Consider the following 26,414-nt stretch of genomic DNA (forward strand, 5'->3'; position numbering starts at 1 on the left):
TCCCTAAAAAGTATTGTTTTTTAACCGCATTTTTGCGATTTTTTCGATTTTTACCATAATAATCATGATTCATTCGATTTGTAACTATATATGTTTTGTAAAAAATTTAATTGCAAACATTTCTTTCCTCTTCCATTTTCGCCTAAAATCAACTCTTGAAAAGATACATAATTAAATAGGAAGAAAAATATGACATTTTTCGAATTTTTTTAACATATTGTGCCGCCAAAAGTTAAGCCCACGATTTTTTTTTATGCGCATAGAAAAATTTACATTTCTAGTGATATTTGACAGCCAAAATCTCCGTGGATATACGATTCACCCAAACCAAAACAGATATCGCCTGGTCTAATAGTATTCTTGAGATATCCAAACAAAAAAAAAACTAAAATCACTGCAACCGTAGGACGAAAAAATTTGTTTATTATTATCTAAGCAAAAGCACTTGAAAATTTGCACAGAGTTGATAAATTCAACTGTTAAAAACGTCATTAAATATTTGTCTTTCAATAAAATCCTAACGTCTTACTTTCTACGACTGACATAATGCAACGCAGACACTTGTGAAGCGTTACGGTGACTCTTCTTTAAAGGTAATTTAAGTAGGATATTTTTATTCCCGTGAATCCGTATATGAAGGCTAGGCACGTTTGTTTTTTTGTTTGTTTTATTGGGAGCACGTGTCTAGTGGCATTCGGTCGGTAAGGAGCAGTCATTCGGGGCAATGCTCTTGTTATAAATCAGAAGCTTATTGTTAGATGCAACTGCTACCTGGGTTTCGAAAAGTTTTGTACAATTAGTTTTTGATTTCTGATTCGTACTAATGTGTGAAGTAAATAGCCTGTGCGGGGTGTTGTACAGGGTGTTTCAGGATTAAGTCGACAAACTTTAAGGAGATATTCCTCATAAAAAAGTAAGAAAAAAAACAAGTATAATTTTTTTTCCAGAGACGCTTCATTTTCGAAATATAAGGCGTTAAAGATTTTTAAAAAAATTCGAATTTTTTAAATAACTTCTAAATGAAGAAGGCTATTTAAGCCAAATTTGGCATGACATATCTTATAAAATACCATTTTTCCTTACAAGTAGAAGTCTTGCAAGCAACCAGTGGCGGAGTTATGGGAACTCAGACTCATTAAATTATTAAAAAAAAAATTAATACGGCCCTACTGAAAATAAAAACTGATGCTGTTTTTCGATAGAACAGTTTGTTATTGACAAAAAGTGTACATTGACTTTTTTCCTAACTCTTATAGTTTCATGGCAAAATTGATTTTTCGGAAGGGTGCTTCTGGATTCTGTCGATAAACTTTAGGAAGACGTTCCTCATAAAGCCTAAAATAATATAGTACCTATTAAAATTGGTCTTAGTCTCGAGTACGTGTGAGTCAAATAAGTCCTTTTGTCGTCTCCCCTTCCCTTAGGTTAAACCAATAGTATTAAAATTATTTAGGAGATGCTTCGTTTTTGAGATATAAGGTGTTTTTTTTAGAAAAAAAAAATTAAGTTTATTGATGAAAACAATAGAAATGTTTAAGTACCTAACATCTAATGTGACTATGTCGTAATGCGACAACGTAACGACCCTTGTAATACTCCTAAATTTTTTCAGGCGGTTTGTAGTCACTTCATTTACTTGTGTTGTTTACTTTTAAATAAAAGAAGACGGCAAACAATATATGAAAATTTATTTGTAAATTTGTAAATTAATATTATACCTAGACAAAGCGAAAAGTGAATAAAAAATTAAACGATTTAAAACGTATTTTGTTCAAAATGGGCGCCTCCGGACTGTAGACAAGTACGACAGTTTCTAATTATGGAGGTAGTGGGCGATCGATACTGAATTGGAGTTAGTTCTCGACACGCTTGGACTATTCACTGTCTTAGATCTTCTAGGGCAGGGGTCGGCAAGTAATTTTAGGTGGGGTCCGGATACTTTTGAAAATTTTTAACGAGGTCCAGAAAAAAAAACAAAATTCCTAATTTTTTTATTTTAATTTGGACTCAAATTTAATCTGCTTACTAATTAAGAACTCAAAATATTCACACAATTGTAAAATACTAGAAAAAATGATAAGATTGGCACTTAAACGTCATTTTTTAAATAATTTATTTGAGTAATTTATACTTTCAAAAAAATTTTGGCGGTCCAGTATTTTACCTTCCGCGGTCCGGACCTGGACCGCGGTCCGCCAGTTGCCGACCCTTGTTCTAGGGTATCAACTGGCATCTCGTAGACTTTTTGTTTAACAGCACCCCAAACGAAATAATCCATCGGTGTCAAGTCCGGTGAACATGCGGACCACGCTGATGGTCCTCCACGACCAATCCATCTCCTGGGATAAATAATGTTTAACCACTCCCTAGAACCTGTCCCAAAATGGTCAGACAACCATCCAGTTGAAACCAACTTTTCATTCGAGTATTAAGCGGAACATCTTCTAACAGATCTTGAAAACCATTTTCAAGGAACTCGGTAAACATGTCGGCATTTAACCGATGCGGAAGGAAGTAGGGACCAACTACAGTGTTGTCCAACACACCCAACCATACGTTACATTAGAATTCATGCTGAAAACTATGTTCCCTTACCGCCCGTGGATTCTCGTAGGACCATAAAATTCCCCTTCGAGTAAATGTTGCCTCATCTGTCCACATTACTTTTTCGTAAACTGATAATCATTCTCTGCATATTTATGGTAAAAAAAAAAATTATATTGATGATTGAAGGGTTTGTTAAAAAATTTCCTCTCTTCTATCGGCTAAACGAGACATCTTAGGATCAAGAAATGTTTGGCCAAATCCGCTTATTTTGATCACAGAAAACTATGGTAGTTGCTTGTACGCGGAATATTTGGACACTCCGTATATTCAAACGCCGAACAATTAGCATTTATCGCCGTTTTAAAAAATTGTAGCGCGCGACCTTCACGGATATCCGACCGCATACCAAATGGAGCTACAGTTACAAACATTACAAATATCTATGGGAAAATCTACGGGCGGCGGAATAAAAGACTTTTTTTTCGGTTCGGGTTGCAAACCGCAATTAATAATTCCTGGCGTGACGTAATGTTAATCGCTGGTAGAGAATAGCTTTGTAAATCACTCGTGATTTTAAGCAAGTTTTTGCAGCGATGCGCGGTGTCTGTTCCGGTATAGATTTTTTTTTATAAACGCTTCAAAAGTGACGTCAGTTTTTTTCATAATTTTTGGGATATTTTGAGATTTAAAAAAAAACAAAAATACCCTCAGTCTATTCATTATTTGTAACATGGCCTTTAAGTACTGGACTAGGGCACTAAAGTTTGTGTATGTACGGGACTCCTAACAGCGCCTATATGGAAAGCTTTAGGAGCTTTGTTGTGTGTGGTAGCTTAATAGCTGTTTCGCCTTGCTCGCGAATTTTATTTTTGTAAAATTATGGTTTGTCGCTTATTTTTGTATTAACAACGACAATAAATGAATGTATACACTGAAAAAAAAAGTATTTGGATCAAATGAGCAGATAGTTTTATATAAATGGAATTATTTGCCGTAAATGTTATATAACGGTGGCTTTTCTCAAAGTAGGCTTATGTCAAAACTTACTGAAGGATGTCTGATAAACAACACATACATTCTCAGTAATATTTTAAACTCTAATTAACTTTATATCAAAATTTTAGTGATTGTTGTTTATGAGACATCCATCAATAAGTTTTGACATAAGCCTACTTTGAGAAAAGTCACTTATTTTCTACACCGTAATATTGTAAGAGTTCAATTAAAAGCCTTTTTTCTCGAAAACCGTCCACATTGGGAAGTTCTAACAAGAGTACATTATTTTTAGAAAATAAAATTGTATACATTAGAAATTGGAGCCCGATTGGTAAAAAACCTAACCTTAAAAAATTAGAACTTAAAATTTAATAGGAATGTAGCGTAACTAGCGCCCTCTATGAAATATCCAAAATATAATTAGACCAGCGGATTTGGCGTCCTTAAAAACCACGGAATACCAAATTTCACAAAAATACCTCGCACCGTTTGGAAATTCTCGCAAAAATTATATTTAAAAATTTTTATTTTGTTGCTCTGTATCTCGAAAACAAGAGGAGATAGACGTATACTTAGTTCATATGACAAAAAAAATCTTAATTTTTGTCCTACTATCACCCCCTGAATTTACGGGAGGTCTTTCTGAAACACCCTGTATAAACCTGCGGTATTCTAAAATCAAACGTTGTACATTTGAATCAAGAATTTTTTTGCGTGTATAACGTTTGCATATAAAATATGTACGACACTTTGGATCGTGTTACTTTCTCTGGTTACTGAACCAGATTGAGTAGACGTCCGATCACAGTCCTTGATGGGTCCGCAGGGGATCTGTAGCGAAGTCCGCCCGAGTTTTAGGCATCTTTGTATTCTCGTCTACTGGAATGATGATCGCCCTGTGTTTTTGACATGGTACGTTTGTTGTTGTTCGGTTCTCGTAAAATTCGAGAAACATTGTTCCCGAAATTCGAAACTTGGCCGAATTTTACGGACATTTTCGAAATATGATTTTCAAAATTTCTTTTTACACTCGCATCTTTGATAAATGTTCAGGTATTCTAGCAAAATTGGTCAGAATCATGACGACACATTACACTAATGTAAAATTTCATTTCGTCGTAGGGAAATATGCTAGTAAAGACATATTTCTCAAATTTCTCCGAAAAGTGTATCGAAAACAACCAATATTTCACCCCGACGACATTGACTTGTTATTCTCGAAAATAAACCAAACAGTGTGTATCGTTTAACGATTCAAATATTTCAGGCGCGCGTGTTGTGTCAGTGATAAATTTCACTGACAGTACAGAATGCGGTTCTCGGTCTTGATTTGAGGATGTATTTTTGGAAAACGATTAAATTTACTGGATTTAACTGTTAATGCTTCGTGTTACGTAACTATCTAATCGTGGATCTGGATATTTCTTCAGGGGAATAAAAAATAACACTGCATTTAAATGGAGGAGGTTAAAAACGACGGATTCCAAAAACGGTAACAACAACAGCGGGATGAAAACAGCAATCGGTTGGAAAATATTTATGTGACGAATATTTAAGAATATACTTTCTAAGTAGTGTAAATTGTAAACACGTTTAAAAATGTGTTTGCCGCTTACAAATATTCGAGAAGAAAAAACTGCACCACTAGGATAAGCATCAGCATACTTAGACCAAGCAAATTAAATTTTTACTCGAAAAAAGTCCTATCCGCGAGATTATTGTAAAATTGTCTAAAGCAACATAATACAAAACATCTCTCATCTTGTGACTGAAAAACATTTATTAGCTAACTTTTCTATTTAAACAAATAAGTGAGGAAAACGGTTGTTTCACTTTGCAGGGAAAACCATCAATTTTAGGGAAAAGTGACTCAGAAAGCTTGTAGGGAGTAAAATTATCTACAAAATGAGACTTGTTAAATTAAAATCGGTTAATAATCAAAAAAGTTATTAGAAAAGTGCCCATTTTTAATTTGTTTATAACTATCGCATTTATTGTTAAAATGTTATAAAACCTATGACAAGTTGAGGGTTTTGTCATACTTTAAAAGTGTGCCAAAAGTGGGCGCTGCAGGTGCAATAGTTTTCGCACAATTCAATTTGTTTATAACGGAGGCTCCAAAAGTTATGAACTTTAAGCCTCTGTACAGGCGTTAATTTTCAACCAAACATGATTCTGAAAGCGTCATTGTAATCTTAAAGACGTAATTAAGCGACCTATTAAAAAATATCACCGTTTTTTTGACATTAACATTCTCAAATTGTGCATTAAAAAAAAGTGCGTTTTTCGCTTATATGCTATGCTTTCGCCTTGAATTTTTCGCAAAATACAAAAATATTTCAGTATTTTTTAATTCAGTATAAAAGATGCATTTTTTCTGGGGTTGAGGGCTATTCTACGAATTCGTAAATATGCCCATTGTTATTTTTTCGTCGAGCTACCCCAGTTTAAAAAAAAGAAATTTCTACGATGAATAGAAGACGATCCACATTTTTCAATGCAATTCACGGGAAATCGTAGTTTACGCCGTAAACTTTATTTTGCGAAAAATTCAAGTCTTAATATTTATAAACAATTGTGCTACGATTTTTTTAAAAGAAATTCTTATCTTGGCTCCTGTTGATCGTATAGGGTACTTTTTTTATTTTAAAACTGTATGTTTTTGCCAGTTGCCATTGCATCTATTTTCGGTGAGATAGCATAAATAGCAACAATGTTATTCAAATTGTTTATAAGCGAAAAACGCACGGTTTTTTAATGCGCAATTTGAGAATGTTAATGTAAAAAAACGGTGATATTTTTTAGTAGATCGCTTAATTACATCTTTAAGATTACAATGACGCTTTCAGCATTATGTTTGGTTGAAAATTAACACCTGTACAGAGGCTTAAAGTTCATAACCTTTGGAGCCTCCGTTATAAACAAATAGAATTGTGCGAAAACTATTACACCTACAGCGCACACTTTTGGCACACTTTTGAAGTATGACAAAACCGTAGTTTTGTAAAATTTTAACAATAAATGCGATAGTTATAAACAAATTAAGACATGGGCACTTTTCTTGTTTTTTTTTGCAAGAACTTTTTTGCTTATTAACCGATTTTAATTTAACAAGTCTCATTTTGTAGATAATTTTACTCCCTATAAGCTGTCTGAGAGTCACTTTTCGCTAAAATTGATGGTTTTCCCTGCAAAGTGAAAAAACTGTTTTCCTCACTTATTTGTTTAAATAGAAAAGTTAGCTAATAAAAGTTTTTGACTCACGAGATGAGAGATGTCTTGTATTATATTCCTTTAGACAATTTTACAATAATCTAGCGGATAGGACTTTTTTCGAGTAAAAATTGAATTTGCTTGGTCTAGACTAGATGCTTAATATTTAATAATGAATTCAATACAAATAGAAAATCAGTTGACTGCACACATTTTTTGACAATGTAACCTAACCTTCTTTTAGTGTTACTAGTATTAGATTATACCGATTTAAATTATAAGGTTGCATCTCGGGTCGCATAAAAACATTTCCAAAATTTTTAATAAATAACACAAATAACACTTCATTTTCGCTGAATAAATGAACTTTAATTTATAAAAAATGCGAAGATACAACTTTTTCGTATAAGAGTTTTCTATTACAAATATCATCGGGAAGCTGTAGTTTAATTTTTATAGATTATACACGCCACACTCTGTATAGAACGCGTCTCTATCGGTCTTACATTTACAGCACAATAAAAATCAAACTGCACCTAACCTTAAACACTAATAATGAATTTATTTAAACAGAATAAGAATGTTTATTTTACTTTGAAACTTAGTAAGTTTTTTTTTAAAGAAACGAATCTGGACCGGAAAAACTATAGCGTCTCTGCGCTCTACAACCTTGGATGTATTTTCGGTGTTCCGGTGTGAAAATGAAAACGTATAAAAACCCGGGAAAAGGAAATAATATAAATTTAAACTGCTGGAAACATGAAACCGCTTATGAAACGACAACCAGATGACAGGAGGGCCTGCTGCGTTCTTACAGCTGAAAAAGTTATTTTAAAAGCACGTTATAAAGTACAATGTTTCCTATTGTAGAGTCTGGTTTGCCTCTGTACGGGGTGTCTCAAAATTTGGGACACGTGGTGATGGGATGAGGTAAGCTCCATTTCCAATCGAAAGTATTATCTTTGGGATTTGACAGAAACGACTAATGACGTCATCAATTGTATTTTTTCCAGAAACATAACCAAAATTTTTTCCTGTTAAAAAAAACTCTCTTTTTTCTAATAAACTTTTATTAGAGAAATTTTCCTGTATCGCTTCCCGTTTAAAAGTTACAAGTAAAATCGTTCTAAAGAGTGTCAAAAAAATACCACCAAAAAATCATATTAGCGGTGAAAGGATCAAGTAGTCGTTGGAAAATAATTGAATGTTCGGATATGTATGAAAATTTGGATCGTGTCACTTTCTCTGGTTACTGAACCAGAATGAGTAGACGTCCGATCACGGCCCTTGATTTTGGAGGCACTCTGGATACCTTTCTCGGTATAACTCTACGGTTCTTCTTGAATTTTTTTGTGACTCGCCGCAAATTAGCAACATATCGAATGAGAAAACATTTTGTAAGCACAGAAGTTATACGTTTGACGTTCGTATCGAGTAATGACTAGTATTTTGTGACATTTTAGTAGTCATTGAAGCTTTTCACCTCCCAATTCTTTGAAACTGAACCGATCGACTTGAAATTTGGCAGACAGTTAGAGAAAAGGTCAATGAACATTAGTGACATAGCGCCCATTGACGCTTCCACCCTTCTCGGGGGTAGAAATTTAAAAAAAAAATACGCTGAAAATCGATAGAGAATCAAATTTTGAGCAGAAAATATTCGAAGAATTTTTTCGAGAAATCGATAGTTTTTTAGTTATTCACTATTGAAAACTTGGAATTTTGTGTGAAAAAAAACTTTTTCAAAGTATTTTTCGCGAATAACTCAAAAACTACGCATTTTATTAAAAAAAGTGTAATGACCAAAAATGTAGCTTATAAATAAACTAAAGAAAATCGTTTTTTAAAAAGTGTTGTACGATCCTATACAAAGCGAATTATGGAGGAGTTTTTTATAGTACTCAAATAGACCTTCAAAATGAGCACTTATAAAAGTTAATTAGAGCAAAATTGAAGGAGTTATCGTCAACAGATAGGTTGCTCATATTTTTTAAGAGAAAATGAGCAGTAAATGCTGTACCATTTCTATCAGAATTAAAATTAATCGTAGACCCTTTACAATTAGTTTTGTTTTAGTGTTTTTCATACTTACGATCTTGAAGTTAGACCGGTTTAGAATGCGTATTTTTTTAATAATGACCGGTAAAAGTTGAAAACGTATTTTTCTTTATTAAAAAAAAATCAATTATTTATATAATAACTCTGAAACTATGAAAGATACGTAAAAAATGATAGACAACAAAAATGTAGCATTTTTTTTTCAACAAATATTTTGCTTTTTTTATTCCTATAATAAAAATAAAATAAACGAGATATCGCCGCTTGAAGTATCCATTTTAGTGAAAAAAACGACCTGTCTTGAGCCCTTCGATACTTTCCCTTTAAAAAACGAAATTGAAATTATATTTAAAATGCTTTTTTTGTAGGATACTATAGCTTCAAAATTAACCGAGTTATGGTAAAAAAACCAATGACATTTTTTCGGAGCAAAATAGGCTTTCTCATTTTTATATGTTATTATATGTATTATACAAATAAAATAAGTTTAAAAAATTTAGTGTAATTATTTATAAGCAGCGTAGGAATTTTTTTATGATTGATTATATTTAAAAATCGATTATAATAAAAATATTTTTACATTAATATTGGCGACAGGGTGGTTTATAAGAGTTAAAAATGGCAAAAGTAAAATATTCTTTCATAAACAATATAAGGGAATTTTTATTTTAAGTGATTGCACAATTCCAAGTTTTAAAATTTATCATTATTTTTAGCACAGGGACAATTTATAAGGGTTGAAAAGTGTTGTGAAATACAAATTCTTTCATAAGCAATGAGATAATTTTTATTTTAAATAATTGCACCGTTAAAGCATTCCAAGCTTTTAAAAAGTAGTTTTTTATAATTTTTTTTAAGGGTTGAAAGGGAAAAATTCTTTTATTAGCTTAATCATTCCAAATCCTTAAAAAGTAGTTTTTTATAATTATTTATTGCATAGGGGTAGTTTTTAAGGGTTCAATAAAGGGTCGAAAACATCAAATATATCATAAAACAAGTTCGAGAACATGGAACATTATTTAATCTCTTGAAATTATCTTTAAAATGCTTTTTGTAGGATACGATAGCTTCAAAATTAACAGAGTTGTGGTAAAAAAACTAATGACATTTTTTCGGAGCAAAATAGGCTTTCTCATTTTTATATATGTCGGAGTCGTAGGACTAACTTGGGCGTTAATATCACTACTCGTGTCACTCATCTTCACGAAATAATAAGTAATACCGTAAATGAAATGATTTAAAATGAAACGTTACAAATAAAGTACTCGATGTGTTTTATGACAACAACCAGAGGCCCGATAACGAATCCACGGTCCACAGAATAGCCGTGTACTTACGTCTTCACTCGTCAGGTCAAAAATGAACCAATCAAATTCGTTATCTCCTAAGGATTCCCTTATAAAGTAATTTTAAGGTAAATGCTATCTATCCTTTGACCGCAGCTACGTTGAGTGACCCTTAAGTAATATAAGGAAATTTTTATTTTAAATTATTGCACAATTATAGCATTCCAAGATTTAAAACGTAATTTTTTATCATTTTTTTAGCGTAGGGGTGATTTATAAGGGTTGAAAAGTGTTATGAGATTCAAATTCTTTCTTAAGCAATGAGGGAATTTTTATTTTAAATAATTGCACCGTGAAAGCATTCCAAGCTTTTAAAAAGTAATTCTTTATCATTTTTGTCAATACAGGGGTAGTTTTTAGGGGTTGAAAGGGAAAAATTCTTTTATTAGCTAAGGTAACTTTTATTTCAAATAATTGCACGATTTAATCGTTCCAAATCTTTAAAAAGTAATTTTTTAACATTATTTTTTGCATAGGGGTAGTTTTTAAGGGTTAAATAAAGAACATCGTTAAAAATTTTCACAATATTCCATGATTTTCCTTATACGCTTGCGCAAACCGCTAGAAGGGGTAGTTAGCGTTTCTATTTCATAAATCTACGTTACGCGTAAATCCTACAGTGAAACCAGCAGTTCTCAACTTAAAAAAAAAACATGTATGTCTATTGTAGATTTGAATTTTATTATATGTTCGACACCAATGACTAAACACGCATAGAAATACTCGATTATCGTATACCAACAACGTCGTCTTTGTTCCAGACCCACATCGAGCGCCAAGTTTCGTCCGTTCCGCGCGATGACGTCTTTCCGGTCGACATTGACGCTGCGTGCGCCCCCTAGCGCCCTCTAGCCATGCTGAAGTCGCTCGAGGACTACGTCGTGGAAATGGAAAACCGCAGTGCCATAGACCAGAGCCAGGCGCAAGCCCTGAGCGAGGACGTTTGGACGCAGCTGCAACAGAAGGAGAATGACTTGGTGTTGGCCGCCGAGCTGGGCAAGGCCCTCTTGGAGAAGAACGAGGAACTGAAGCGGCAGCAGGAGGCTCTCGTCGAGGAGTACTCCAAGAAGCTGGAGGTGAGTTTTGGTCCATGACAATTTTTTGAATATTTGACGTGAAAAATCGAAATTGTACTCGCAAATTTTATCCTACAATAAAAATACCCGGTACGGCAGCTGTAAGAGTCGATTCTTTTATATATGACATAATATTCATGAACTCGAAATAATTTTTGGCTTTTTGGCTTTCAAGTGTCACTAGAAATGAAAATTTTTCTATGCGCATAAAAAAACGTGGGCTTAACTTTTGGCGGCACAGTATGTTAAAAAAATTCGAAAAATGTCATATTTTTTTCCTATTTAATTATGTGTCTTGTCAAGAGTTTATTTTAGGCGAAAATGGAAGAGGAAAAAAATGTTTGTAATTAAATTTTACAAAATATGACTAGTTACAAATCGAATTAATCATGGTTGTTATTGTAAAAATCGAAAAAAATCGCCAAAATTGGGGTTAAAAAACATTAGTTTTTAGGGAATTGTTTTGGGGTCTTTAAATTGGATATATGACCTTCATACTTGGCTCAAGAAAACTTCATGTTATGTTGAATCATCACACCAAATTTCATCAAAATCGGTTCGATAGATTTTGCATAATAATTTTGCAATCCGGATTTTGAAAAAAAAAATGCAAATTTTCAAAATTTTGCACAGCAAAAACCAAGGCCCTTAGATACTTGAAAATTTAATCACATATAGAAGGGCCCTCAAGCTTTCAAACGCCTTTTGAAAAATTCGAATCCGTCAATTAGGAGAGTTCTGGCGCTTGTTTAAACATTGGTTGAATTTTTGTAGTTATAAACAATTAAAATAACTGTGAATATTCTGTCAAATCAAATTTTTTAAAGCAGGTTTTAAAAGTTATTGTAAAGACCCTTCTTTAAAAAAAAAACAGATCGATTGGTCAATTAGTTACGTAGTTATAGCCGATCAAGGTTAACCGTCATTTACGCTGGGACATCCGGGCTAATTTTTCGAAAAATACCTTTGGTATTCCGAGTACTTACCAGGTCTAAGTTTGCAATACTTTTCTTCATTGGCAACCTACTTTAAAAGATATTTAAAGTTATTTATGCAAGCGAGAAATTCAATAAAATCGTACGGGTGGTGGTGGTGGGAGAAGCAGAGAGCGCGGCCGCTTCGGCCTGCTCGAAATTGAATCGGCTATAACTATGTAACTAATTGACTNAGCAGTTCTCAACTTAAAAAAAAAACATGTATGTCTATTGTAGATTTGAATTTTATTATATGTTCGACACCAATGACTAAACACGCATAGAAATACTCGATTATCGCATACCAACAACGTCGTCTTTGTTCCAGACCCACGTCGAGCGCCAAATTTCGTCCGTTCCGCGCGATGACGTCTTTCCGGTCGACATTGACGCTGCGCGCGCCCCCTAGCGCCCTCTAGCCATGCTGAAGTCGCTCGAGGACTACGTCGTGGAAATGGAAAACCGCAGTGCCATAGACCAGAGCCAGGCGCAGGCCCTGAGCGAGGACGTTTGGACGCAGCTGCAACAGAAGGAGAATGACTTGGTGTTGGCCGCCGAGCTGGGCAAGGCCCTCTTGGAGAAGAACGAGGAACTGAAGCGGCAGCAGGAGGCCCTCGTCGAGGAGTACTCCAAGAAGCTGGAGGTGAGTTTTGATCCATGCAATTTTTGTATATTTGACGTGAAAAATCGAAATTGTACGCGCAAATTTTATCGTACAATAAAAATACCCGGTACGGCAGCTGTAAGAGTCGATTTTTTTTTATATATTTGACATAATATCCATGAACTCGAAATAATTTTTGGCTTTTTGGCTTTCACTAGAAATGAAAATTTTTCTATGCGCATAAAAAAATGGGCTTACCTTTTGGCGGCGCAATATGTTAAAAAAATTCGAAAAATGTCATGTTTTTCTTCCTATTTAATTATGTATCATTTCAAGAGTTGATTTTAGGCGAAAATGCAAGAGGAAAAAATAGTTTGTAATTAAATTTTACAAAATATGACTAGTTACAAATCGAATTAATCATGGTTATTATTGTAAAAATCGAAAAAATCGCCAAAATTGAGGTTAAAAAACATTAGTTTTTAGGGAATTGTTTTGGGGTCTTTAAATTGCATATAGGACCTTCATACTTGGCTCAAGAAAACTTCATGTTATGTAGAATCATCACACCAAATTTCATCAAAATCGGTTCGATAGCAAAAACCAAGGCCCTTAGATACTTGAAAATTTAATCACATATAGAAGGGCCCTCAAGCTTTCAAACGCCTTATGAAAAATTCGAATCCGTCAATTAGGAGAGTTCTGGCGCTTGTTTAAACGTTGGTCGAATTTTTGTAGTTACAAACAGTTATAATAACTTTGTGAATATTCTGTCAAATCAAATTTTTTAAAACAGGTTTTAAAAGTTATTGTAAAGACACTTCTTTAAAAAAAAAACAGATCGATTGGTCAATTAGTTACGTAGTTATAGCCGATCAAAGTTAACCGTCATTTACGCTGGGACATCCGGGCTAATTTTTCGNTTTTTTTTATGCGCATAGAAAAATTTTCATTTCCAGTGATATTTGAAAGCCAAAAAGCCAAAAATCTCCGTGGATATACGATTCACCCACAATAACCTTTGTAGCTTCGTTATCCAGTGCAAAAAGTTAAATTTTATGCATTCTACATCCTGTTTAAAGTCTATTTTTACTTCACGCTTAAGTAAAACAAAATCCCTACCGTTTTGGGTGCAATAACTATTTTTCGTGTTGTAATACCACTTGCAGTTTGTTAATTCTGGTTTCCTAGGTAATTACCCGAGGAAAAACGCGTTTAGCATTTATGTTAATTCCCATAATAATTGCCTGAAAGTATGCGTTTCAATTGCGACTCATTAAAAGGCAGTAGTTGCGCTTAAGCGGCTTTTAAGTACTTGTAAAGTAACCATATTCACACGCTTCAGATGGTAGGTATATTAAAACAACAATAATTTAAAATAATATTATACTAAGTGACCTGGGATAAAAATGAGAGAATTTAGACGAAATCGTTTATACAGGGTGTGCAAGAGCGTGTGGGACATACCTCCAGGTTAGCTTCCTTTAATAAACATAAGATTAGTAGATCAAGTCGCCTTGGTAACAATTTGTGTCCATAAAAAGTTGCCAAAGTGACGGAATTATATATAAAAAAAGAAATGAAACCATAATTACAATCCAAACTTACACACGTATTTCTATTGTAAATGAAAGTACTATATTTTTAACCCTTAAGACCTCTTTTATGCACGCGTTTTTCTCCTCTCAACGCGAAATTGAGAAAAACGCGGTATATTTCTGCTCCATTTTATGCACGCGTATTCTATCAGTTGTCGCCAGTTTCATGCCACACAGTAGTCAGTGAAGTACATGAAAATGGATCCGTGTATATTGTATTTGTGCTATAAAAAAATATGTAATAGAAAACGTAAGAGGCGATGGGCAGTACATCCAATTAATAGAAATAGAATTCAATTGCGTCCATTGCATCCATGTCCCGCTTGATCAATAGCTAAACTAAAACTAAAACAAACTGTGCTAAAACTATTCTTGACAGACAGAGCCACTGGACTTGCGACAAAGAGCGCTTTGCATAAAAACGCCGATATACTTTCGTGCTTTTTCGGAACGCGTGTCGCCAAGCGTTCTGTAAATCCATCGCGACAGAATTGAAAACGCGAGAGCAAATAAACGAGCGTAAAATGCATAAACGTAGTAACTCTATTCAGGGTATCTTGAAACGCGGCGTTTTTGTCAACTCCGCGTTGAGAGGAGAAAAACGCGTGCATAAAAGAGGTCTAAGGAGGTATATCGGGTTTACTCAAATGCACAGATGTACTTTAAATTTATATAGCGTATAAGCCAATGCTCCCTCTCTCTCTGTGCGTCATATTTTTTTGATTTTTTTTTTTTAATCTAGATTTTGAGATATTGTTGAAAGTTGTTCATTTTAACATGCGTTTATATGGCGAAGATGAACGGTGCGGCTCTTTTTTTGCCTATAACTAAGAAAGAAATGTAGAAATTGTGAAACAAAATTTTTCCATAGATAGTACACAGTGTTATCTTATTTTTGATGTAAAACTAATATAAGTTTTGAACATAGTACAGCTGTATTAATTAGAAACATAAACCAATAATCGCATTTCTGTCTGACTTGAGGATTAATGTGGCAACGTCGCAATCAGCTGACGGCAAGGAGGGAATACATTTGAAAGACTTGATAAAAACGAAATTGATTTCAAACATATACATTTTTCCTAAATTACATTGTTATCAACAATAAATTATCAACAACAGATGATTTTTTGTAATGTTTTTAAAAAACTAGATTAATTTAAAAAGACTAGAAAGCGTTGATATATTTATTGTAATAAAAAATACAGTTGATAGATCCTTTTAATATATTTAATGGTTTATAAAAACAACGTAATCATTACCCAGCAATATTTTCGGTTACATAAAGTTTTCTTTACTTGATTAATATAATTAGTAATACTTGAGATAAAAGCATTTGTACGGAATAACAAAGGACCATAAATATTTCTCCGCAAACTTTATATCTAAAAAATTAGTTATAGTTGTAAAACTTTTGTAACATTACTGAAATAGAGATTAAAAACACGAACAGTGAGTAATAATGTAATTTCTATCACAGAACCTTCAAAATTGCATCCAACATTTTCTTAGACTTGGACGAGAGATGGGCGCGAGTGTCATTTCATTTCTTTAGAACTAAATTAACATAATTATCGTTGTTTTACTAGTTCACATGATTTACGGATTTTAAATAAAGGATACAAATCTTCGCGAGGATAATACGATATACTTATTTGCTATATACAATAATTATATTTTACATAGTTTACACACAATACATTTTTGAACGCGTACGCATCTTTACCCGAATTTGACGCGCAATATCTCCGATGTCCGAGGTCTGTAGGTTCGCAGTGTGTACAACTGCTAGTCAATTATTAGCGCTGTTGCCACATACATAGTCTTTATGCGTTCATTAAATATAATTTAAAACTACTTAAATATGATATTTTTATGTTGTTAATTAGTTAATATGTATGCTATGTGCATATGAGTAGATTTCTTTGCTGTATAGATAATGTTTATCGCAAATAATTTCAATAGAATTTAATTTTTTCAAATTGGGATTTTGCCAATGTCTTCTTTATTTGTTAACGATAACGATGTATTTATATCAAAACTGGGGTGGAATTTTCCGAGAAATCGAATAATGTAATTAGTTTCGAACAAAAATTCATTTGTTAATAAAAAAATGCGGTTGAAAAAAAACATTTTTCGAAAAATTACTTTTTTTAAATTCGATTTTTTTATAAATAATGGCTAGAGGAAAAGCAAAAAAAAGATTGTCAAGTTCAAAGTCTATATTTTTAAGAAAAAAATACCCCATATTAATAAAATGATATTATCAATTTTTCCCGGTATACAGGGTGTTTCAGTTCTAGTGAATTAAACTTTAACCGCAAATAGAACTCAATAAATAATGCGGTCTCCCATTCAACTGAGATTTTCGGCAAAACGATACACTCTACCGATTTTCAACAAGTATACACTTTCGCCCACACAAAGTCACACTAGTGCGAATTCGCACCGATCGGACGTTTCAGACTCTCTAGTTTGGCCGAGGGCAGTTGAATTAGGCTCGATTATTTCAGCTACAGAAGAAATTATCGTGGTGGGGGGAACCCTCGGTGGCTGTTACCTGACAAATGCCAGCTGTTAAAAAAAAACGGTGGTGCGAATTGGCACTAGTGTGACCTTTGAGGATCGTCCATAGCACTTTGTTAATAATGTTAGGATCCTTTTAATTTTGAAATCAACTGCAAAATTCAACACGATTTGGGAAATCAGCTGTTTTAAGTTCAACGTTCGAACGACCTGCGGTGCGCCGCCGCTGGCGCGTTCCAAGTCAGGAAATGTGGTGCAAAGTAGGGCGCGAAATTGACGAGAATTAAAGGATAATATGTCTAAAGTCGAGAAAAAATGTTTTGTTCGATTTTCGAGCTTTTATTAGGCCTTCCGTATCCGTGCTAAAAAATTAATGACATTATAACTGAATCGCCCTGTATATCCAAATCCGTCTAAAATTTCCACCGTTCCTCATGGATTAATTTCAAACTGTTTTTACCTCGATACGTTTTCTAAAAATACACAAAGACACGGGACGCTCCGGTAAGCCACCAGAACAGGTCTTTGGGCAGGATCGTCGGTTCCAAGCGAGCGATCGGCGACGAACGCGCGATAGAAACAAACGGCAGGCTATTGTCTTGTGCTTAGGAAAGCTGAACACGGCCGGTCGAGTCATAGGTCGTGAGTTACGGCCGCCTTGGTACGTTGCCGGTGCGTGAAATTTACTTTGTTCCACAACTGGGACAGCGGCGTCTATTTTGCCGTCGAATTCGAAACGGGGATGGATGAATTGAAGGTATATTAACGGTTCCAAAGTAACGCTTCCAGGTAACGGTTCCTAAATAACTGTTCCAAGTAACGGTTCCTAAATGTCGGTTCCAAAATAAGATTTCCTAGTAACAAATAGCCATTCCAAGTAACGGTTCCGAAGAAACGGTTCCAAGTAACTGTTTCAAATTAACAGTTCCAAGTAGTGGTTCCAAAGTAACGGTTCTCAGTGATGGTTCCAAAGTAACGGTTCTCAGTGTTGGTTCCAAAATAAGAGTTCCTAGTAACGGTTACAAAATAGCCATTCCAGGTAACGGTTCCAAAGTAACGGTTCCAAGTAACAGTTTTAAAATAACGGTTTTAAAAGTTAAAATCAGTCTGAAAAATCTGAAAAAATTCGTCTGAATGTTTTTGAGGTCACTGAACGCGAATCCAAGGTTATTTTAGCTCCACCACGTCAAGTTCGAGGTGATTTGAAGGTCAAATCAAGAATTGACCAATATTTGAAAAAATGATGCATGCTTATGTTTTAGAGGTCACTGAACCCGAATCCGAGGTTTGTTTACCATTTTAACTTTTCTATCCGAAATACTTCATGAATGTCCTTGAAATGACCTTGAATGACCTCTAGAGTGTATCGTAGGGGTAAACAAACCTCGGCTTCGTGATCAGCGACCCAAAAAAACCCTATTTACCATAGTCACTTCTGACGATTGTCTAGATCATATGTTGACATGTGATATTATCTGTTCGGTATGATGAAGCGACTAAATAAGAAAACAATAATAAAAACAGAAATTAGTTCTATTTACAATTAGTAACGTATTTACATACCGATATTAGTTAATATTTAATAAATCATGTTTTTAAAAGTCATAAAATATAATAATAATAATAATAACTTACGGCAACACTGCGTGTCTACAATGAAATCAGTGCTTCTCAACAAGTTTTCTAATAAAAAATCTTACGTATTATTTTAAATTTCACTGTTTTGTTATTACTTTTTTCGCGAAACAAAACTAGACTTCACGTTCTAGGTAAAAAAGTACCTACCCTATATCGGTATAGAAAATATACAGGGTGATTCAGAACTTATCCAAAAAAAAAATTCTGGACGTACAGGGGACCCTTACAAATACAAATTTTATCGCACCTATTTTATATCGGCAAATTCAAATGCTTTTGCCTTTATTAATTATTAATAAAATTAATTTGTGTTTTTAAATAATAAAATCATTTGACATACCCGATGCTGCAACAGCAATTGTTCAAAATTTTATCCACTCACGTGTAAACACATTTGGGTCCGTCTTACTCACTTTCTACGAACTAACACAAATGATGTCTTGCTTCACCATAACACAAATACTTCACCATAATACAAATGCTTTCTTGCTTCACCATAAATTAAAACGATATCCATCAACTCTGAGTTGCTATACACGCAAGCCATTTTTGACACTAACTACTAAAAAACTGATGTAAATACCACAGATAACAGGTAAAAACTACCGCAACGACGGATTTCAGTATTAGGAGAGTCACATGGCTCCACGCGTATTGCGAACGACGCTAGAGACTATAGTTGTCCAGCTATGTAGTGGTTTAATGTGCTATAACTTCAATAATTTGTTTCTCAGAAACTATAAGGTTTTTACAATTTTTCTTTTACAATATTGACTCCATTTCTCATGCCGTATCTATTCCCAAATTTTTTTGGATAAGTTGTGAATCACCCTGTATGTACACGTTTATGATTCATCTCGCATATCCTGACAGAGCACAATAGCAAAATTCCTACGACTAGTTTCTAGAATGTTGACGTAAGCCGTCGAATGCCATAAGAGAACCCTTATACGAGAGAGATACGCAATTATCATAACAAGAGTATGAAATTCAGCGCAACTAGGTCATTGTCAGCGGATCTATATCGTTTCTAGCTGCCTTGGTTGGTGGAGTGGATTGGGACGTGTTTTTGAATAAATTATACAGAAAAGTGGCAGACGAAGTACGCTGATATAGCCTCGTTATACTTTGCACCAACCAATTTAAAAAAATAATGATCTTCGTCGGTTGCTACCAAAAAATGGTAAAACAAGGCTTTGTAATATCATCTCGTGTACACAATGTCGAAATTTTGACAGAGAAGGACTTAAAAATTTAGGTGAATTACAACCGGAGAGCTATCTCGAAAGATTTGTCCAAGTAGTTTCTTACTAAGCAACTGTAGTCCATAGTAGTCGATTTCCTTATGCGTTTGCTTTACAATACACCGAGATAAATAATTTTTCCCTAAAAGACGTTTTCCGTTCGAAAAATGACCTCGAAAATTCGCTTGGCGTTTCAAGTTATGTACATTGTCGTAACACAGCTGTTGGTACAGGAACCAGACGTTATGCCGGCGCAACTAGAATTAGGTAACACACTTCTTACATCCACATATTGCGTAACATGTGTTTAATTAATTTTGTTTGTTAAATTAATTACATTCGGCAAAACTTGCATTAAAATACTTGAAATTGTTTAGCGAAAGTCACATAAATCCTAATTCCAAACAGTCCGTTTTGTTTTAGAAGGGAATTGGTCTTTGTTTTGCACGTTTTTGACTGGTGGATGACTACAGAGGATGTGGCAAGCTTGCATTAAGACAAAGGTTCCCAAAATTTGTAATTCTTTTAAATTTACCACCTTACAAGTGCTAGGAGTATGGAAAGGGCGATTGTTTTTAAAATTTGGACTCAGCGACAGCTTCACAATAGAAGTGGCGGCTTCCTGTGACATGCGCGGTTGCCAAATCATGCTTATTTTCACTAAAATAGCAGATAAAGTGTTTTCTGAATAATTTTGCTCGTTTTTGGTAATAAAATTTGTATATTTTTTTAATTTGCGCGACGGTTTAACGTATTATGCGCGGTTGCCAGATTGTGCTTGGTTTCACTAAACTTGCAGAAAATTCATATTCACATAAAGTATTGTCCTGAATAATTTTGTCCGTTTTTGATTGGTGGATAATACAGAGAATGTGTATATCTTTTAAATCTACGCTTTTACAAATGCTGGCAGTACCGAAAGGCGATTGATTTTAAAAATATGCGCCCAGGGACAGTTTCACAAAAGAAATGACGGCTTCCTGTGACATGTGCGGTTGCCAAATTACTTTCACTAAAATTGCAGATAGTGTTTTTCGCGTTTTTGTACGTTTTTGGTCATAAAATTTGTAATGTCTTTAGCTTACGCCTTTATAGGAGCTAGGAGTATAGAAAAACGTTTTTTTATAATTTACACGCTTCGACGATAACACGAAAAGAGGCGCGGTTGCCAAATCGCGTTTGTTTTCAGTAAAATTGCAGAAAATTCATATTCAGATGCAGTATTAGGTTTTTAAACAATTTTTTTCGTTTTTGACTGACAGATGACGTTAGAGGATGTGGCAACTTTGCATTAAGTGAGAAGTTTTCAAAATCTGTATATTTTTTTCAAATTTAGGTCTTCATAGGCCCTAGAAATATCGCGCAAAAACGATTTTATTTAAATTTGCACTCCTCGACGATTTTAAAGGAACGACGGCTTCGTCAGATGACATGCGCGGTTGCCAAATCGTGCTTGTTTTCACTAAAATTGAAGAAAATTCATATTCAACTGAAGTATTTAGTTGTTTAAATAATTTTGTTCGTTTTTGACTGACAAATGACTCCAGCGGATGTGGCATTACGTCAGAGGTTCCCAAAATTTTGTATGTATTTAAATATATGCGTTTTTAGGCATTAGGAGTATTGAGAAGTAATTTTTTTCATATTTGCACGCCATCACGGTTCCGTGAAAGAAATAACGGCTTCGTTATGTGACGTGCATTGTTGCCAATTTGTGCTTATTTTCATTAAAATTGAAGAAAATTCATATTCAAATAAGTTATTGGTTTTTGTGAACATTTGAATTCGTTTTTGACTGGTAGATAACTCCAGGAGACGTGACAACCTTGCATTAAGTCAGCGGTTCTCAAAATTTGTATCTTTTTTAAATTTAAGTCTTCATAGGCCCTAGAAGTATCGAAAAGCGATTTTATTTAAATTTGCACTCCTAGGCCATTTCAAAAGAACGACGGCTTCGTCAGGTGACATGCGCGATTGCCAAATCGTGCTTGTTTTCACTAAAATTGAAGAAAATTCATATTCAAATGAAGTATTGGTTTTTTCAATAATGTTTGACTGACAAATGACTCCAGGGGACGTGGCAACCTTGCGTTACGTCAGAGGTTCCCAAAATTTTGTATATATTTAAATGTACGCTTTTATACGCACTAGCAGTACTGAGAAGTGATTTTTTTCACATTTGCACCCTATAGGTTCCATGAAAGAAACGACGGCTTTATGTGACATGCATTGTTGCCAGTTTGTACTTATTTTCATCAAAATTGAAGAAAATTCATATTCAAATAAAGTATTGTTTTTTTTTGAATATTTTAATTCGTTTTTGACTGGTAGATAACTCCAGGAGACGTGACAACCTTGCATTAAGTCAGCGGTTCTCAAAACTTGTATATATTTTTTTAAATTTACGTCTTCATAGGCCCTAGAAATATTGAAAATCGATTTTATTTAAATTTGCACTCCTCGGCGATTTCAAAAGAACGACGGCTTCGTCAGGCGACAAGCGCGGTTGCCAAATCGTGTTTTTTTTCACTAAATTTGAAGGAAATTCATATTCAAATGAAGTATGTATTGGTTTTTTAAATAATTTTGTTCGCTTTTGACCGACAAATGATTCCAGGGGATGTGGCAACCTTGCATTACGTCAGAGGTCCCCAAAATTTTGTATATATTTAAATGTACGCTTTTATAGGCACTAGGAGTATTGGGAAGTCATTTTTTTCAAAATGCAGCCCATGACGGTTCTATGAAAGAAACGACGGCTTTATTACGTGACATGCAGTGTTGCCAAATTGTACTTATTTTCGCTAAAATTGAAGAAAATTCATATTCAAATAAAGTACTGTTTTTTTTTAATATCTTTATTCGTTTTTGACTGGTAGATAACTTCAGGAGATGTGACAACGTTGCATTAAGTCAGCGGTTCTCAAAATTTGTATATTTTTTGCAAATTTACTTCTTTATATACCCTAGAAGTATCGAAAACCCCGTGACGGTTTCTCGAAAGAACGACGGCTTCGTCACGTGACCTGCGCGGTTGCCAAATTGTACCGGTTTTCACTAAAATTGAAGAAATTTCATGGTTAGAGAAAGTATTGTTTTTTGAGTAATTTTTGTTCATTTTTGTTTAGCAGACGACTTAAACTTAAAGAGATGTGGCAACCTTGCATTAAATCAATGTGTCACAAAATTTGTATATTTTTTTGTTTAGGCCTTTATAAGCGGTAGGAGTGTCAAAAAGCGATTTTTTTTTTCAAATTTGCGTCCCGCGACTGCTTCACGGAAGAAACCGCGGCTCTGTCACGTGACACGCGCTGTTGCCACATCGTGCTCGTTTTCGCTGAAATACCCGACAACGACGAGAAGCGGAAGAAATTCAGACGCCTCGCAAACACGCAACGAATCTTCTTGTAAATATTTGCGAATTGTTACTTAAAACAAACATTGCGCCAACACGCCGTTGGCCAATTTCGAGCAACTAGAGCGTCACACTCGAGATGCATTGCGCAACGGCTCGTTATTAAAAATTCTTCCACTTCGCCGTGTCCGCAACACGATCCCCTGCTGTTATAATAAGCGATAGATCTAGTGCTCGGGTTACGTAAGGCCGTACTTGAAACTTCCTATTGCGACGGGCTTTTATGCGATCCGGACGCGAGATGTGAAAGCGCATTTTTCTTTCACCGAATGTGACGAGTAGGTCGGATTTGGAGTCATTAGTCACGAAAATTTAAGGATGAATATTATTTTAATTTTTCAAAAGGCTGTAACTTAGCCAAAAATGGTCGTAGGGCAATAAAAAATAAAGCAAATTGTAGCTTGAAGTTTCTAGTTTCAGGATCTGGAAGTCAAATTTTTTTATCGTTGTCCGCCTTTAAGAAATCGTAAGAAATCCAGTGAAAAAAATTTTTCGAAATTTTTGATTGCCTTTCCAAGCGTCCGAGAGCTTCAATTTTTTTTTTTTGGCAATCCCAACTGTCACATTTTTAGTTTAATTCGTCCTCTTTGATTTGAGCTATTTGAGGCCTTTATATGACGATTTGTCTTTGAGTTATCGTTCTTCAAAGCGAAAATGACTTTTTTGGCTTTCAAAGTATTTTCTATAAAAAGTTCTTATTGTTTTTTGATAAAAATTTAAATGTAAGAAACTTGATTTTAAAAAAAAGTAAAAAATTGCGTAAATTTTGGTTAAATTTCAGATAACGTTATAAATAATTAATAGACTACACTGAAAAAAAAGTATTTGGATCAAATAAGCAGATGGTTTTAAATGGAAATATTTGGCGTAAATGTTATTTTATTCTATTCAAATGTATATACTTTCGTCAAACTATGTGAAATATTTACTGTAATCTATAATTTTTTTTTAGAATTTATATTATTTGTAAATATATAAATAATTTAATTCAAATCTTTTATAGTTTTAAAATTTATTATGTATGTATATTAGCTACAATATCTCTTACAGTTCATCATAAACTGCAAACATATTTGTTTCAAAACTACCAGTTCCTTAAAATATATATATTTAAAATAATCAGACATATTTTCTTGAGAGAAAATTGTAGGTGACAGAATGGTGTATGTGGGAAGTAGCACGATAGATGGAGCCAGCACTTACGCTCTGTGTATACACATCTCCTTGTGAGCCACTAAAGCAGCTGGATCGTTCTCACGACATAATGAGGACCATCAATAAGTCCCAAACCGACCTGTGTTTGGTTGGTTCAACTTACGAACGATCCTAGCTGTTGTACTAGGTAAATCTTGGGAACAAAGAGGCGATGGTGATTTTTTTTTAATTGTAAAAATAAGTTCTATTTAATGCAAAAAGAGCGAATTCCCGAGCGGCTTTTGCCTGACCCTGGGACAATTTGTTTATTTCGATAAGTCAATATTTCCTGAATTATTGATGATTGAAAATGTACATTTTTTTATAAAAAAAAGACGTTTTTCAGTAGTTTTTCTCGAATAACTCGAAAAATAGACATTCTATGAAATAGAAACATCACGAAGAAAATGAAGCTTATAGAAAAAGAAAAAGATTGAGTTTTTTTTTTCATTTATGTAGGTGCAATAGGTGCTGAGATACGGCTGGTTGAAGATAATCTCATGTCCGCCAGAAACTAAATTGGAAGCATTTAACGTAAAATAACTAAAAAAATCTACTTTTCAAGAAAAAATGCACAGAACATTTTTTAAAGTACTTTAAAAAAATCTCTAAAATTAACTTGACTTTAAGTCAAAACTGACGAATTTTTCACAAGATTTCAGATTAAAGGTAATCCTTCCACAATTTACATATTTTATTTGCTAACAATATATTATACAAATTTAAGCGGTTTAGAATGCATATTTTTGAAAATATTACGTTTTGACTGAAAAACAAAAATTTTTAATTCCAAAAAAATAACATATTTTTGAAAACAACTTTAAAAATAAAAAAGTTACGAAAAATATGCAAGAATACAAAAGTTTAGAATATATATATTTTTTTATTTGTGTAGGATAAAAATTAACAAAGATGACGCTGCTAGAAGTTTGCAGTTGCAGGCGAAGTTGATGTTTTTCAAACCTTTTAACCTCAAAAATCTCAAACATAACGCTTTAAAAAATATTCAATTTTACAGTACTTCTAGCTGGCGAAATTTTCCGTAAAATCCTTTTTGGATAGCTTTAAAATTAAGGAAGTTATCGTTAAAATACCAACGATACCTTACCGCTTCAATTTTCGGAGCATATCAATATTTTGGTTACTTTAGAGCACAGGTAAAAGAATTTAATTTATCCTGTTTGTAATATCAAATCATTACAAACTGTTAAAGCTATTTTTGTTAATATTTTGTTATTAGGGGTAGTTTCTTAAGGATTAAAATACTGTAATAAATTATTTATAATACCATAAACTATTGAAAAAGTTTCTGTCTACAATGTATGCACTATAAAAATATTTTAAGGTCAAATAAACTATTAGTTTTATATTTTTATCATTAAGGGTGGTTTTTAAGGGATAAAACCTTATAAAAATAACGTAAATTATAACCCACAATATAAAACAATATTTATTCTATATATTAAGATATGATTTTAGTCTATGAATTACCTATTTTTATATTTATTTACTTTTTAAGCATAAGGGTGGTTTTCATCCCCTAAAAATAAGAAGCGCATATCAAGCATATACAGGGTGTTCCTAAATAAGTGTCGCAACGGAGAACTGTAAATTCCTCTTCAAAAGAGAAACACTTTTTTCTTCCATTTTTCTCTCCAGGCTTTCGTTTTCGAGATACACAGTGTCAAAACTTTTTTTTGCCAATATCTTAGGAACCGTTTGAACTACAGGACCGAGCTTTTGTACACACATTGCCACTATTAATAGCTACTTGTTGCAAATGTTGTTGAATTTCGTTAAAATTGTTAATTATTACCACCTACCTATCTTTTAAATCACAAAAGATTTTCGAAACATTAGCAAAATGTTTGTTTTTGTTAATAAAAAGTCATTTTTCTTGAAAACGATTGACTTTAGAGCAATGAACCAAAAGAACTCTTTTTGTGTAAAATTCATTGGCGCTTCAGAATTTGCTGTCAAATGTT

General features: G+C 33.7%; 1 protein-coding gene across 3 annotated transcripts in view; it reads left to right on the plus strand.

Annotated features, from left to right (window-relative positions):
- The window catches only part of LOC108904351 (bicaudal D-related protein homolog), an 88,549-nt gene that overhangs the window by 15,138 nt on the left and 46,997 nt on the right, over positions 1 to 26,414 (plus strand). For 2 of the 3 annotated variants that reach the window (XM_018706868.2, XM_023454537.1), the window contains exon 2: positions 12,539 to 12,853. In XM_018706868.2, the coding sequence (XP_018562384.1) occupies positions 12,632 to 12,853 (222 nt within the window). In that variant the 5' untranslated portion in view covers positions 12,539 to 12,631. Of the gene's footprint in view, positions 1 to 10,921; positions 11,237 to 12,538; positions 12,854 to 26,414 lie in introns of all 3 variants that reach the window. The other variant, XM_023454536.1, reaches the window with a different exon arrangement.

Source organism: Anoplophora glabripennis, unplaced genomic scaffold (assembly GCF_000390285.2).
Source record: "Anoplophora glabripennis isolate ALB-LARVAE unplaced genomic scaffold, Agla_2.0 scaffold268, whole genome shotgun sequence".
Lineage (NCBI taxonomy): Eukaryota > Metazoa > Arthropoda > Insecta > Coleoptera > Cerambycidae > Anoplophora > Anoplophora glabripennis.